The sequence below is a fragment of the Staurois parvus genome, unplaced genomic scaffold, assembly GCF_062004578.1.
Source record: "Staurois parvus isolate SC_StPar_1 unplaced genomic scaffold, SC_StPar_1.0 ptg000047l, whole genome shotgun sequence".
NCBI lineage: Eukaryota > Metazoa > Chordata > Amphibia > Anura > Ranidae > Staurois > Staurois parvus.
Window position 1 is genome coordinate 4,012,501 of NW_028317843.1, and position 15,199 is coordinate 4,027,699.

The 15,199-nt window shown below is 39.7% G+C and overlaps 1 protein-coding gene across 1 annotated transcript in view; it reads right to left on the minus strand.

Moving 5' to 3' along the window:
* The window catches only part of LOC149470395 (fibrocystin-L-like), a 278,175-nt gene that overhangs the window by 59,564 nt on the left and 203,412 nt on the right, over positions 1–15,199 (minus strand). Inside the window, exons 60-68 of the mRNA XM_089664464.1 lie at positions 13,510–13,639; positions 10,839–11,012; positions 10,627–10,730; positions 8,099–8,225; positions 6,722–6,843; positions 4,409–4,499; positions 3,840–3,988; positions 3,617–3,739; positions 2,456–2,567 (exon numbers count right to left, since the gene is read on the minus strand). Of these exons, the coding sequence (XP_089520590.1) occupies positions 2,456–2,567; positions 3,617–3,739; positions 3,840–3,988; positions 4,409–4,499; positions 6,722–6,843; positions 8,099–8,225; positions 10,627–10,730; positions 10,839–11,012; positions 13,510–13,639 (1,132 nt within the window). The remainder of the gene's footprint in view (positions 1–2,455; positions 2,568–3,616; positions 3,740–3,839; positions 3,989–4,408; positions 4,500–6,721; positions 6,844–8,098; positions 8,226–10,626; positions 10,731–10,838; positions 11,013–13,509; positions 13,640–15,199) is intronic.

Below are 15,199 nucleotides of genomic sequence, written 5' to 3' on the forward strand. Positions count from 1 at the left end.
AAGAATGTAAAGGGCTGCATCTTGCCCCCAGGCCACAGTTTGGAGACCAATGTTTTATGCCATGTAACAACTTGCTTTTATTGGCATAGGCAGATGCAGCTATTGATATAACCTGCAGCATCAACTGCTGGTAAAATAATATGTTTACACAATGATTCTCTTGAAATAGCTCTGGATGTGATCAGTGATTGCCAATTGGTTATACTTTCCTTCCTTTCAATAAGTGGTCACATAATGAATATGTGGGAGAAATGTGGTATTCCCCAAGTACAAGCAAAATGAGAAAAATGTTAACATCTTACTCCTGAGCCAAGAAAATGTAAATTGTACTATTCGTAATAACACCACATCTCCTCTAGGATCCAAACTATGCCTGGCCACTAGGAGGGATCTGGGAGGCAGCCAATTGATGGCAATAGGTGTGTATAAATCACAGGGTGATCCACAGACAGGATCCACCCATTGCAGACAGTATTGATGTAAGGTCCAGCAAAAACAACAAGCGGGCGGGTAGAAGACCTGTTACCCTGTTTAAGGAGAGGGAGCAGGTGTGACCAATTTCCAGTTCCAGAAACATCTGTCAGTATGCTCTGCAGATCCCATCTTTGAGAAAGTTATATTCAAGGAAGGCTGCATTCTTTGGAAAGATTCTACTGAGCTTACAGATCTTTTTTGCATTGGAAGACTATTAGGTTAGGCCGGAGTTCAGCTTTCAGTCTTGTTCTGTATCCTACTAGCAATTTAAAGAAGATTTTTTTTGGTGTTTTGGTACACACTGGAGAATTAAATTAAATCTGGTGGATGTTAGAGACCTTGCGCTCCTCCACCTTCTGTTTGAGGATGCCCCACAGATGCTCAATAGGGTTTAGGTCTGAAAACATGCTTGGCCAGTCCATCACATTTACCCTCAGCTTCTTTAGCAAGGCAGTGGTCATCTTGGAGGTGTGTTTGGGGTCGTTATGTTGGAATTCTGCCCTGTGGCTCAGTCTCCGAAGGTAGGGGATCATGCTCTGCTTCAGTATGTCACAGTACATGCTGGCATTCATGGTTTCTTCAATGAACTGTAGCTCCCCAGTGCTGTCAGCACTCATGAAGCCCCAGACCATGACACTCCCACCACCATCCTTGACTGTAGGCAAGACACATTTGTCTTTGTACTCCTCACCTGGTTGCCGCCACACATGCTTGACACCATCTGAACCAAATAAGTTTATCTTGGTCTCATCAGACCACAGGAAATGGTTCCAGTAATCCATGTACTTAGTCTGCTTGTCTTCTGCAAACTGTTTGCAGACTTTCTTGTGCATCATCTTTAGAAGAGGCTTCCTTCTGGGACGACAGCCATGCAGACCAATTTTATGCAGTGTTCGGCTTATGGTCTGAACACTGACAGGCTGACCCCCACCCCTTCAACCTCTGCAGCAATGCTGGCAGCACTCATACGTCTATTCCCCAAAGACAACCTCAGGATATGATGATGAACACGTGCACTCAACTTCTTTGGTCAACCATGGCGAAGCCTGTTCTGAGTGGAACCTGTCCTGTTAAACCGCTGTATGGTCTTTGCCACCGTGCTGCAGCTCAGTTTCAGGGTCTTGGCAATCTTCTTATAGCCTAGGCCATCTTTATGTAGAGCAACAGTTCTTTTCTTTTTTTTCAGATCCTCAGAGAGTTCTTTGCCATGAGGTGCCATGTTGAACTTCCAGTGACCGGTATGAGAGAGTGGGACCGATAACACCAAATTTAACATACCTGCTCCCCATTCACACCTGAGAACTTGTAACACTAATGAGTCACATGACACCGGGGAGGGAAAATGGCTAATTAGGCTCAATTTGGACATTTTCACTTAGGGGTGTACTCACTTTTGTTCCCAGTGGTTTAGACATTAATGGCTGTGTGTTGAGTTATTTTGGGGGAACAGCAAATTTACACTGCTATACAAGCTGTACGCTCACTACTTTATATTGTAGCAAAGTGTCATTTCTTCAGTGTTTTCACATAAAAAGATAATAAAATATTTACAAAAATGTGAGGGGTGTACTCACTTCTGTGAGATACTGTATATTGTTATAGTATAAGGTTTTTACTAGTTTTGCATAGAGTGGGGAGGGATTAGAGGGCGATACACCCTCTTGTCATGTTTACTATTATCACCGTGCGTGAAATTGAAAGAAAATCCAAAATTTTCATTGTCCCTAGAACAGTAATTTACAGGCAAACATCCATTGGGGACACTAGTTTTGGTGACCCTGGTGGCAACCAGGTATTCCCTCATTTTGGAGCAATTTCCTCTCAATTCCAGTTCTGGCTATGGCATGGGAAGTGAAGGAAAATGTCCTCAATGGGACACATGACAAATTAACCCGACAGGGGATTTTAACCCTCCCTTACTCTATCAAAAATGAAAAAAAAATAAGTTTTGGTCTTTAGTTCTATTTAATTTGGAGTTTACCTGTCGGAGGTCTGTGACTCCTATGCTGGTCAGAAAATAGGATATTTGGGTCACTGTTTGTGAGAATATCAGAGCAATCAAAGTTGGGACTGCTTCCAACAAGCAGCGAATTCTGAAAAAAAGACAGATCAACTTATTTTAAAAAAGCATTAAGGAGCCATTAAACACTGCTAAGTGGATTAATAAAACAATAAAAATATTAAAATTGGGGTTCTTTATTTATGATATTTATAAGAAAAATGGAAAAGTTTCAGGAGGATATCTGGAGAACTGACTATATTAAAGGCTATGTTCACCTTTTCCAGAAAATAAAACCTACAAAGAGTCCAGTAGACATTAAAACTGAGCAACTTTGTATAGTGTTTATTAGTTTTATTGTCAAACTTGTAAACCATTTGGGCCTCCCTGGAAGCCTGACTCAAAAACTCCGAGTTAGCAATCCCCACATTCTGCCTTGTTGTTAGGACATGAAAACCAAATGACGCTCATCACTATCATTACTGGAGTGAAAAGCAATGGATTCTGGATCCTAGCAACAAGGCAGGATGTGGGGATTGCTAACTGGAAGGTTCTAGGCCAGGCCTCCAAGGTAGTGGTGGTGGTGGGGGGGCTAATGGTTTACAGTCATAACAATAAAATTGACAACAATGAACAATTTAAAAAGTTGCAGTTTAAAACCTGCTGGAGCCCCTTGATAGCATAGGTTATTTTCTGGAAAAGGGGAACCTAGCCTTTATATAACCTTATTGATTTCCTAAGAACAGGTTGACATAGATGATAGGCCTTGGTGCTACTTCCCAATCATGATTACTATACACAACTAGAATTAGGAGATTGGACTTTTAGGGTGCATTTACATTAGTGGTTGAGTGGCAGTAAAATCCCACAGTTGAGCCTCATTTTTGAGTTTAACACAGGGCTGATATTTGACACAAGAACACATGAAGGGCAGTTGGATGGAGCGTCTGTAACCGAAAGGAGGCATTTAAAGACCTTTGTTCCCTATAAGCTATCAAAAACCACCTTAATTTCACTTTGCCCAATGACTATATTGCATTTTGCCAAATTGGAAAAAAGGTTTGCTAAAATCCCCCAATTTTCAATGAAATTTTGAGATATGAATCAATGAAAGTTCCAGTATCTGATGACTGACTTTTGTACCTTGATCTGAACAGTCTTATTGGAGATTACATGGGAAACTGAAGGAGGAGTGTAGACTATAGAAAGTATGCCCATTCCATTGTCTACCAGGATCACACCAGAGATCTGCAATGAGGAGATGGTCTACAAAACACAACACAGACATCAATGTTTAGACCGTGTTTCACAATAACACATGATACGCACACACACACACACACATAGCTGTTTGTCTATAACTTACTTGGGTGTAGATTCCATAATCCCAGCATTTCCATATTAAAAACCCTCTCACGTGTGTACATACTGGAAGGCCATCTTCATTCATGTAAACACCATATAACCCACCATAAGCTTCATTGTTGGTCCATGCTGGAACAGGATTAGAGAAACCTGTAACAGCAAAACAGTCAACTGTTTAACCTCTGATAACTGGTTTTAAAGAGGAAGTCCACTGAACAAAGTTTCTCCATTGTGGATGAGATCAAGTTTCTTGCAGGGCTTTACAAACACATTTGTCACCTGCCCATTCAAAGCCTCCTGACAGCTCCCCTAGCAAAGTATACTATCGCATCCCCTCTTCTTCTCAGTCTTCATGCTGCAGGAGTTCACCTTAAATAAGCTCCAGTGTTGGATAGTATCAGCGCTTACTTTGGTGGATGATGATCCTTACCCTCCAATCTCCCCCTGAAGTGACAATGTTTTGGTTGGGCAATTAGACTGAGTAGTGAAACTCAAATCATATTAATCAAAATAATAATATTAAAGGAAATCTTTGTATTTCTATGTAAAATATACATATTTAATTCTCACCTGAACAAGGTTCACCATTAATATGATAACCTGCTCGTTCAAATCCTGCCACCGTATTATTCTGTAGTACAATGTCATTGCCTTCATTGATCTAAATATGGATAATTTAAAAACAAGCACAACCTTGGTAAAAATGAGTGCAATGGGGAAGCCTTACCCTATACAAAAACTTTAAATGCAAATTTTCAGTAACAAAGGACATAAGGAAACACCAAAACATGCATAAATAAATAAGTACATTTGATGAGAATGTGGTAAAATTTCACTATTTCACTTTACAAGGAATTCTCAGTCACAGGCAATGAAATAAAGCAGAATTTTTGTTAGCACATGATTGGATGATAGAAGTCAGGAGAGCTTCACCTCATTTACTTAGCTTTGGGGAACGTTCCCTTAAAAACTGCAAGTTCTGTTGAAAAGTGAATAGTCTATTTGCCTTTAGTATAAAAGATACTTGATAAGTAGTTTGGTGACCTTCCCCAACAAGTGCTAAAAAGAGACAGAGTCAAATCATACCTAAATACCTGCCATATATAAAACGTTCTGTCATATTTCTGCAAAAAGGAAAACAAATATTGGGACTTTAAATACCCCTCCAATGGTCAAATATACATGACACAAATGTTTCAAGAAATGTTACATGTCTCTATTACACTAATTTCAAATACATTTCTTTCATTAAAAACACATTTCTAAATGTATGTGTTTTAATGATTTTTTTTTAAATCAGTGTAATAAACACATGTAAAATGTCTTTTAACATTTGTATCGTGTATATTTGACCATTGGAGGGGTATTTAAAGTCCCACTATTTGTTTTTCTTTTTGCAGTGTCTTTGATGGGGAGTACACCCTCCAATGGTATAAGCCACGAGTAATACCACCTCCCTATACATATTTCTGTCATATTTCTGGCAATTTGGAGAAGCTTTCTTCTTAAAACATAATAATTTATGAAGTACAATACATTTGTTATGAAATATACAGTATAATCAAAATAATCAGATTGTGGCTGCATAGAGTGTACTAACATATACTTAACATGTCACGCTTTAGAATTGTGCAATTGTGACAAATTACGGTACTTAAAAATCTCCTTAGGTGACACTTTAAAAGCCTTTACAGGCTACCAGTTTAGAGTAACACAGGAGGTCAGAAGGTAGAATTATTGCTCTTGCTATAACATTTGCAGTAATGTCTCAAATGGATTTGTGTGATCCGATACTTCCCAAGCCAAAATGACTTGTTCATGTTCTGGAGAAGCTGCAAGTGACAAAATACTTGTTACTTCCAGTTTCTTATACCATAGAGATGATTGCGGAGTTTCTTGTCCCTATTCAGTTCTATGGTAAGCTGGCAGAAAAACCCAGCTTTGGTCTCAGACTCCCTAGTGGCATAGGAGGGCCCGGGAAGTCACCAGAGAGTAGTGTGTGTGTGTATGTGTGTGTGTGTGGGGGGGGGGGTGCACCTATCCAGCTGCTTGTAAAAGCAATTCTGCCACACTTTAGCTGATTGCTTTTACTAAAAACAGCATCTCCGGCTGAAAAAAATATACCAGGTTGATGCCTGCAGCAGCAGGTATCATCCTGGTATAACCACTCTAAACTGACGACTTTCATGTATATCAGCCCATCTTATCTAAAGTGAAAACTTTTTTTCCATTTTGGACAGAGTAGGGAAGGGTTAAAATTACTCTCAGAATTTCATCTGTGCCTCATTAGGAAGATTTCCCATTACTTTTTGTCCACTAGACTCAACAAAGAGTCTGAAGATATCTTTCCACTGTGAGAGAGTTCCTCTTTAAGTACTTGTTTACACCTGCAATGGACCTCTTTTCACAGAGTGGGGCAGGAGCGGCTAAATCCTGTTTTTTTTTTTTTTTGCAAGTGTACTGTACATCCCAGCCTGGCTGCCTTTGCAGCTCTGGGGGGTGGGGAGGTCAACTGCCTATTTGTGCTGACCCCAACTGCAAGTTTAAACTAAGATTTAATCAGTTGTCATGAGAACACATTTCCCCATTGGAAGATCTCCCCTCTATTCCAATTCTGGTGGCAACCCACAATTTAGGATTCACCTTCAGTTCATTCCTGATGACACTGGTGATCAGGATAATTGGAGAGAGCAAATCTCCCTAATGGGAATATAGCAGTTAAAACCTGACAACGGTTCTACCCTCTATCCACTCTGTTCAAATCTAAAAAAACTGTTGCCTTTAGTTATACTTTAGACAAGTCATGTTACATTATTTTGTAGCTCTTCACAAAGATCCATATAGACACCGAGCATATAAATCAATATGCCATAAAATACCAACCGCTATTCCTGCATGCCACAGGGTGTTAGAGACCTCCTTTCTGCCTTGATATGTACCAGGCCAGACAGAAAGGGCCACAAGATTTCCTCTCACATTCACCCGATCCCCCAACACTCTAATTCCTGAATTAAAACAAAAGAAAGGAAAAAATGGTTGGTCATTTTTTTCATATAATTTCCTGTTATTAGTCACATGACGCTGGAACTGTGCAGTAATGAGCAACTTGTCCCTGAATGTTCTGGGGCAAGAAATAGCTTATGTTATAAGAAGAAAATCTAACACTTTATCATTATTTTACAGATGTCTGTAATAACCCCTAGAACAGGGGTGTCCAACCTTCGGCCCCAGAGAGTTGAACATGTGGCCCGGGCCCATGTGGGATGCCAGGGATGCCATCCAAACACATCAGCCACGGCGGCCAACACAGACAAGCCCAACCCATGCATGTCTGTAGGGATGTTAGGGATGCCATGCAAACAGAACAGCTGCATTAACTTACATTGACAAGCCAGGCAAATACATGTCTAAAGGAATGGCAGGGCTGCCATGTTTGCAATAGTACCAGCAGCAGGGAATTTAGGGTTGCCAGGTAAGTAAATGCTGTATGGCTGGATCTTGAGGGGTGCTGGGGTGGGCTGTGCCCCCCCAGAATTCAATTGCATCCCACCAAAGCCGGCCCCATTCACTATGACAATTCACCTATTCGGGGCTTTCTACACAGATTATCTGCAGTAAATCACTGCTGGATGCACGTTGCCAGATTACCTGCAGTAATCACTGCAGGTAATCACTGGCTGTGCAGAGAGCTGCGAATAGGTGTGGCCACTGGCAAATAGTGAACAGGCCCAATGCCCACACCTACCAGCTGAGAGCCACAGGAGGAATTGCTAATCAGCTATCCTTACTGTTAGTGTATTTTATGTGCGGCCCAATACAATTTCTCTTCTTTCAATGTGACTCAGGAAAGTCAAAAGTTTGGACACCCCTGCCCTAGAATGTAATATTTGAGATACTGGAACATTCTTGACAAAAGATACAATGCTAAAGCTTTTTTTTTCATTCTTAATTTATTAAATATTACAGATATGGGTCATTTTTTGAAGTCCAGAAAAATATGTGCCTAATGTTCCATGCATGTGCAATAGTAATGTACCAAAACACCAAAAAATAAATAGTGTTTTCTTTTACTGTAAACTGATCTCTATAGAGTAGATGCATCTGCTCACAATGTAGCAACTAAGACTGCATCATCAAAATTCTGTTTTCAGTGTCAATCTATGATGTCTTTTTATACATTTCTGATATTATTATTAACTATAATAATAATATTAATAATAATAATAAAAAAAACTAAATTTTTAGAAGTTTAGAGTTTACCTTCTCCAACAGTGAAATGAATAACATTGTCATCAATGTTAAGTCCATTTGTGTAGAAAACGCCAATTGCTGGGGAAAATCCATCATGGAAGGCACATCCCTTGACATAGGATTCATTGGATAATACCTAAAAAAACAGAAGACTTGGTTTCTACAATAGCTAAGTTGTTGTTTTCCTTTTTAATATTTTCATTATTGATATTATAAATCATTTTTGGCATGTAAAGTAGGAGGCAAATTGAAGAATAATGATAATTATTTATGTTTCTATAGTACAAGCTTGGAGCAGACTTACAGCAAAGGGAGTAAGCCAATCAAAATAACATTTAAACAGGCTTGGGACAATCATAGGTATAGCCTCAGACAAAATGGTAAAACACAAATACCCAAAAGGGACCCTTTTGCTATGTTCCTTATCCTTAAGGCATATCAACACCATTTCTAAAATTAGTTGTCTGTCCACATTATGTTAATCTGTCCAGTCTACTTTCTTTTTGGTCCCCAAGCACTGCTCCATTGTTTCCATGCACTGTACTAATGATAGCCAAAAACCCTGTAAGAGCTGTATGCAATTTGAAAAGAATGCCTCTATAATATTAGGCTGTCCTGTATCTCTACTATAAACCAGTGAGTTTCAATGTACAGTAGGTCAAGGAACTTATAGAGATGATTTGCATGGCTCCACACAATAATAAGGAATTATATTTCAATTAATAATGATGAAGATAAATGCATACCCTTGCCCATAGAACTCTTAATGTGGACTCCATTTAAGAACTGTCAAGTGATACTTTGTCCCTCCCTTTCTAATTCAATGCACTTATGGGATTCCTCTTTTAAATTAACATCCCAACATCCCTGAGATCCCTGCACACACCAGTAGCACCCATATTTAACAACCCAGAATTCCCTTCTGGTTTACAACTTCAACTATTTCATAGGTGGTTAGAGAAGGGAATGTACAGCATAGGACACTTCCTCCATAGAAAGGGCATCCGAAAGGCAGAATATTACATTCAGCAACTTCAAATTCTGCAGTCCGAATACTTCTGCCTCTGTCAAATTCAATATTTCCTGACAGCTTTGCAAAAGAAGGTGGAAGGTATTATGATACATGTGGCCTTTGAAATTAGATGCTTGAATTGAATGCCTCAGAGGGGCGGTATATCTTTTTTGTATAGACAGTTGATCAGCTCTCCCCAGAGACTCCCCAGGAAAAGATCTTGGAGATTGAAATCACAGACAAGGACTGGAATGCATGGACTGTTAGAATGCATGGGCATTATGAATGTCCATTTGATAGAAGTTAATTATAAAGTCCTCTCACGTTCGTACCTAGTCCAGGGCTGGATTTCCCAATAAGTACTGTAGGCATGTGCTTTGTTTTGCCTTGTATTCTGGTGCCTACACTGTACACACCAAATGTTCATATTTTGTATGTTTATTGTCTGCTTTTCTTTTTTGTGAAAAATCTCATAAAAACTTATTGCAAGAGTAAAAGGTTCCAACAGGCACCCACTCCTTTTTTGTCCTCTGCTCCACTGACAAAGGTCCTTGCATTGTTTTCACAGAATGTAACATGTTCACTAAATGGGGGAGAGAATTGTGTCATTCATCTGCCCTTCCGCCATTCAGAGAACTTGTTACATTCTGTAAAACAATGCAAGGAAAGGGGCAGGCACCTGATGGGGCTTCAATGTACTGCGATGCTAAACCAGAAGATTTTAACCCTCACAGTGCTAGAACTTCAGTGCTTTGAAGAGGACTGGGCATCACTGGATAAAAATTCAAACATGATCTGAACTTGATTAGCTGCAGAGAAGGGGAAAGGGAGACATTGGAGGTCTAATAAACCCATAATGTCTCCATAAAGAGAACCTGTCACCTGCTCATGCTATTACAAAGGGAGTTTGTTAGCCCCCTCATGATAGCAATAAAGTTAAATGAAGAAAAAAATGTAAAAGTACTTCCATTGCCCTATGCATACATGCAAATGCAAAGGTATGTAAACAACGATTTCACAACATATGTGAGATATTACCGCCAATGTCACAGTGAAAGCAATAATTCTCAAGCCATAATTCACCGTAACTGTAAATTGATGACCTGTAAAAGCTTCTAAAGTGTTGCCCATGATAATTTTGTGTACCAATGTTTTGCGAAAAGCACATGCAATTTTAAGGCTTGACATGTTTGGTATCTATTTACTCCACGCAACCGCACCTTGGGTATTATACTGTATTGTAATTGTGTGTAGTAACATTCATTTTAGTGCATTTTTTCTTAAAATATGTGTTTGCTAAATACCTGCTCAAATTTAATGCAACAAAAAAATTGCAACTGCTGCCTTTCTACTCTACAGGGCGTATGCTTTTAGAAAATCTATAATTGTTTTGGGTTTAAAGTAAATTTCTAGCAAAAATGCTGGTTTTACCATGTATGTGAACATTGCTCTGGTAGAAAAGTGGCTAAGCCAGTACTACAGGTCACAAAGCAGATGTGTTTAGAGACATCTGTAAGGTACTTACCTCTCCAAGACTGAGGAAAGCCAAAGAATAGCGGGGGTCTGTGGGGTCTCTGTAACCTTCCTGACCACTGTGGTAGAATTCCACATTCTCTATTCTTGCACTTCCTTGAAAGAGAAAAATAAAATTTAAAGACACATTTATAATGGATTGCCTTTTTGTGCGTTGGGAGTCGGAGATAGCAGGTGCAAGTTGAAAATATATATTTAGCGTACCAGTATAGACCTTCCCATTGGCTGAAAATGTGCTGACAAGAACTCGAGCTCCAAATGATTCTTGGTACCAGCCTGGGTAATCCTCTCCAATGATCTTGATGTTTCTAGTGAGCAGAGCAACATCTGCTGCCAGAGTGTAAGTCAGGTTTGTGTTGGGTACTTGATAGGTGTTTGCTGCATGAAATAATACATCAAGTATGATCACCCTTGTAAAAAACAAGACTATCAAATGACTTTAGAGTCATGTCTGGTATATTTATTGTTGCATTATACTTCCATCCTCATATAGTGCCAATATATTCTTCAAAGCTTTTTACAGAGTGCATAAAAGCATTCACATTGGACCCAGCAATGAAAGAGGAGAACACCAGAAGAAAGGATGTGGTCTTTGTGACTACAGTAATGCAACATTTGAAGTAAAATGGATAGTGAAAAGTATTAAAAAAAAAAACTGATTGGAGACCTAAAGGTCTTTCCTGTCATAAATGATTCCTCCTGTCTGTCAGCTGTCATGTACACTGAGCTGCGCATACATTTATGGCCCCAATCTGTGCCGCTGTGATGTGAGTGACATTGACATCTCAGCATCCTGGTTATTCAAGCGGCCGAAGTCACAGAACCTGGAAGGAAGATGGAAGCGCTCAGGACCCACCAGATCGATCACAGCGCAGCACTGGAGGGCTCGATATGACAGGTAAGTCTGTCATAATGTGCTAAAATGCTGTGCATACTAGCACTTTATGGCATAACCCACCTGGGGACCCCCAAAAAGTATAACCAGCAGCAGACTTTACTACGGCTTTAAGGCTTTAGCCCAAACCCTTCAGTCATTACTCAATACTTTGTCTTAGTTTATCACCCCATTGCTTGGGAGGCAAACACAACCAACTGGTCTCTTTAGGCAAGAGACAGTTCCCTGTGTGCTAAATAACATGGACTAAAGTGTACCAGAGTGGTGCACTGTGTCAATGAAAGCACAGAGCCTGGTTCAGGAGAAAACCCGCACAAGTGCCCCCATAGCAAGCAGCTTGCTATGGTGGGCACTCAGTGGGGGCGAGGAACCAGGAATGCCAACAGGGGACCCCAAAAGAAAAGGATCAGAGCAGCTATGTGCAAAACCATTGCACAGAGCAGGTAAATATATCATGTTTGTTTAAAAAAAAAAAATGTATGGCTTTACAATCATTGTAACCACTTGAATCCCAGGTGCCATTTTAAATCGGCTCCAGGATTCAGTGGCTCTGACTGATCCTTGGAAGGTTTAAGGCCCAAACTGCTGGCTGTTAGTGCAGCATTAAGTCCAAGTGCTAAAATGATCAGTTTCTGGCCTTCAAATCCCTAGTATATGTATGTATGAATGTAGGTTAGGGACCTTAGATTGTACGCTCCTTGAGGGTTAGGGACTGATGTGAATGTATAATATATATGTAAAGCACTGTGTAAAATTGACAGAGCTATATAAGTACCTGAACTAAATAAAAAATAAAACTTTGAAAATAAAAGATAGAAGCAGATTGGTATCAATCTGGGCACTCCTACATGTCATGCTTTTTAAACCAACATAAAAGTGAATTTTGATTTGAACTGTTCCTGGGTTTATGACTCTATTGACTTCCACAGGGTTGGGAGCGCTCCTTTATTTGTTGCTTTGCACAACGCACAGCTGCTGCAGATTTGGGTTGCACCAGTTCTGATAAATTCCCCTCAATGCTTTTACACTGCATGTAAATCAGAAGTGTAGTGATGGCACAAGTGCATGGCAGTTTACAAAACACAGGCACAAATAAGTCGGTGGATTCAATAGCATGCAGCCGATAACAGTGCATGTGCAAAAGAACAGTGAAGGTAGAGAACTATGAGATCTAGCAGAAGAGCTAAGCATATGCAAGATGTTATCATAAAACGCTCTCCATTCTTTATTTACAACATTGAAAACAACATATGCGCCTTTCAGCCTGCCCAGGGTCTTGATTGTGTTGAAAGGCGTGCTGTATTTATTGTTGCATATCAATAAATGAGAACTTTTTATGAGATATTCTAAATGCTTCATAAAGTGCTGGGAACAAAATTAAAGTGGTTTGTACACCTTAGACATGAAATATGAACAAAAGCGTATCCCTCTATAGTGTGTGCTTGTCTCAATCCAGAAATTTGTTCCTCTACTATAAACATGGGTGATTTCTGACAAGTTTTCCTGACACCAAGAAAAGAAATGGTGACAGGGGAGGGAGCTCCAGCACACACCCTGTGACTGACAGCCTCAGCTCTGCTCCTGTGTGCTGTGTGAAGGGGGTGTGTCCCTTCCCTCCAATCAGCTCTCAGAGCTCTCTTCACTGATGTAACTTCAGCTCCCCGCCCCCTGCTTTTTAGAGCTGTACAGAAACCCTGTATAAATTCTGCATTTTGAACAGATGTAGGGGAAAGTTGGCTTTTGCTAAACAGGTACAGCTTATGTAGGAGGATTTGTTTAATCTATGTGTATCACCTGAGGCCAGTCACCTCAGTGGGTATATGTAAGGGTTTACAACCACTTTAAAGCACATGGCTCATGCCCTCCATTCTAAGATGTAGCTGGATCCTCTGTTTGGGTGAGCTGTATTTTGTAATGTTTGCTTGAGGTTTAGCGCTGCACTTTTGCAGTGTAATAAACAGGTCTTGTCACATGTCTTACCTGTGTGGTTGAATGTAAGAGAAATATTTAAAGTGAGGTTTCTCTGGTTAGGTGACACAGCAATAATCCTTCTGGTTTCCGTCTGCCAGGCACTGTAACTGGTGGTAGTGATAAGGATATCCTCCCCGACCTGATGAAAAAATATCTATAGGTAAACTTTACATTCATATAAGCATTGCCTACAATTATGAATGTGGTTTAATAAAATATGGCTGATAGCTGTGAATGATATAAACACTATACAATGCTGTTAGCTATTGCCCTCCTACAGGCTTGCATAACACCATTCTTTTGGTGTGTACCCAACATCTGCGTTCATTCACACTTATGTGTTTTAACACACATCAAGCATATACACAGGTTAGCCATTGTTTTTAATGGCTCACATGTTTGAATTACATTTATATGCGTTGCAAAAAAGATGTTTTTTACTTTTTGTTATTGTATGCCAAGAGGCCTATATAAATTATGTTACTTGTGTTTTCCTGCACTGTCAACATAGCACTGGAAACACACCCAAATAGGCATTATAGTGCAATCACATTGATGTGGAGGCAACCAATAAAAGGGCCCATTTACAGCTATATAGTTACATAGTTAGCCTGGCTGAAAAAGACAAAAGTCCATCCAGTTCAACTGTATAAAAAAAAAAAGTTATAATCCTACACTCACAGTTGATCCAGAGGAAAGCAAGAAACCCAGCAAAGCGTGATCCAATTTGCTCCTGCAAGGGAAAAAATTCCTTCCTGATCCCCCCCGAGAGGCAATCGGATATTTCCTGGATAAACTTTACCTATAACTATTAGTAACCAGTTATATTATGTGTATCTAAGAAAGAATCCAAGCCTTTTTTTAATGCAATCGACTGAGCTGGCCAGAACCAACTCTTGAGGGAGTGTATGCTTTTGAACACACATGAATACATGTACACAGTTGAGTTACTGTTTTGAAAGGTGCCAGCTTTCCTATGCCAGGAAAAACTGTACAGGAATTTAAAGATTTGTTCCTTGAAAAGTTTGAGTATTGACCAAGTTTACCCTGCGGTTACCCTTGAAAAATCTTTGTTGGGACCAGGATGCATAGTGGTAGTTAAGTGCACTGAAGCTAGCCTTAAATTAGTAGAATTTCATACAAACATATGAACATTCTCGGAATGTTCTTTCTTGCCATCATTGAGTCAACTCATTTTGTTCAAAAGCATGCAAAATTTCATCCAGGTTGAACTGAAGGCAAAAAACACATCCACAATGCATAGTCATGGTTATTGTTCGTATTACTGTGAATTGAGGATTTATATACAGTAATTTCCTTGGCCATTGCTTATTGACCTCAGTATAGCTGGGTAATAAACTGTCATCTTGTGGATATTTTGGTTATTGCACCTTGTATCTTTTTCTGTCTTCCACCCTTTGTTCCCTCCCACTAGCTAGTGATGCATTTCTTTTTTGCTCTGTCTCTATTGGAATGAATATGACTGCTAATCTCTAGGTCACATATAATCTGCTCGCATCCAGGGACACATTACCATGTTTTGACCTGAAAACACCATCTCTTCAATCATCTGCTACATATTGTTGTTGGCTGTACCTGCTGTATTCAATATATATCCCTACAGATGAGAAAAGGGTGTTTGCTGAGTTCAGCTATCTGATAAAGACTGTCTGCGGTGATTGTGTCTCCTTATACAGGC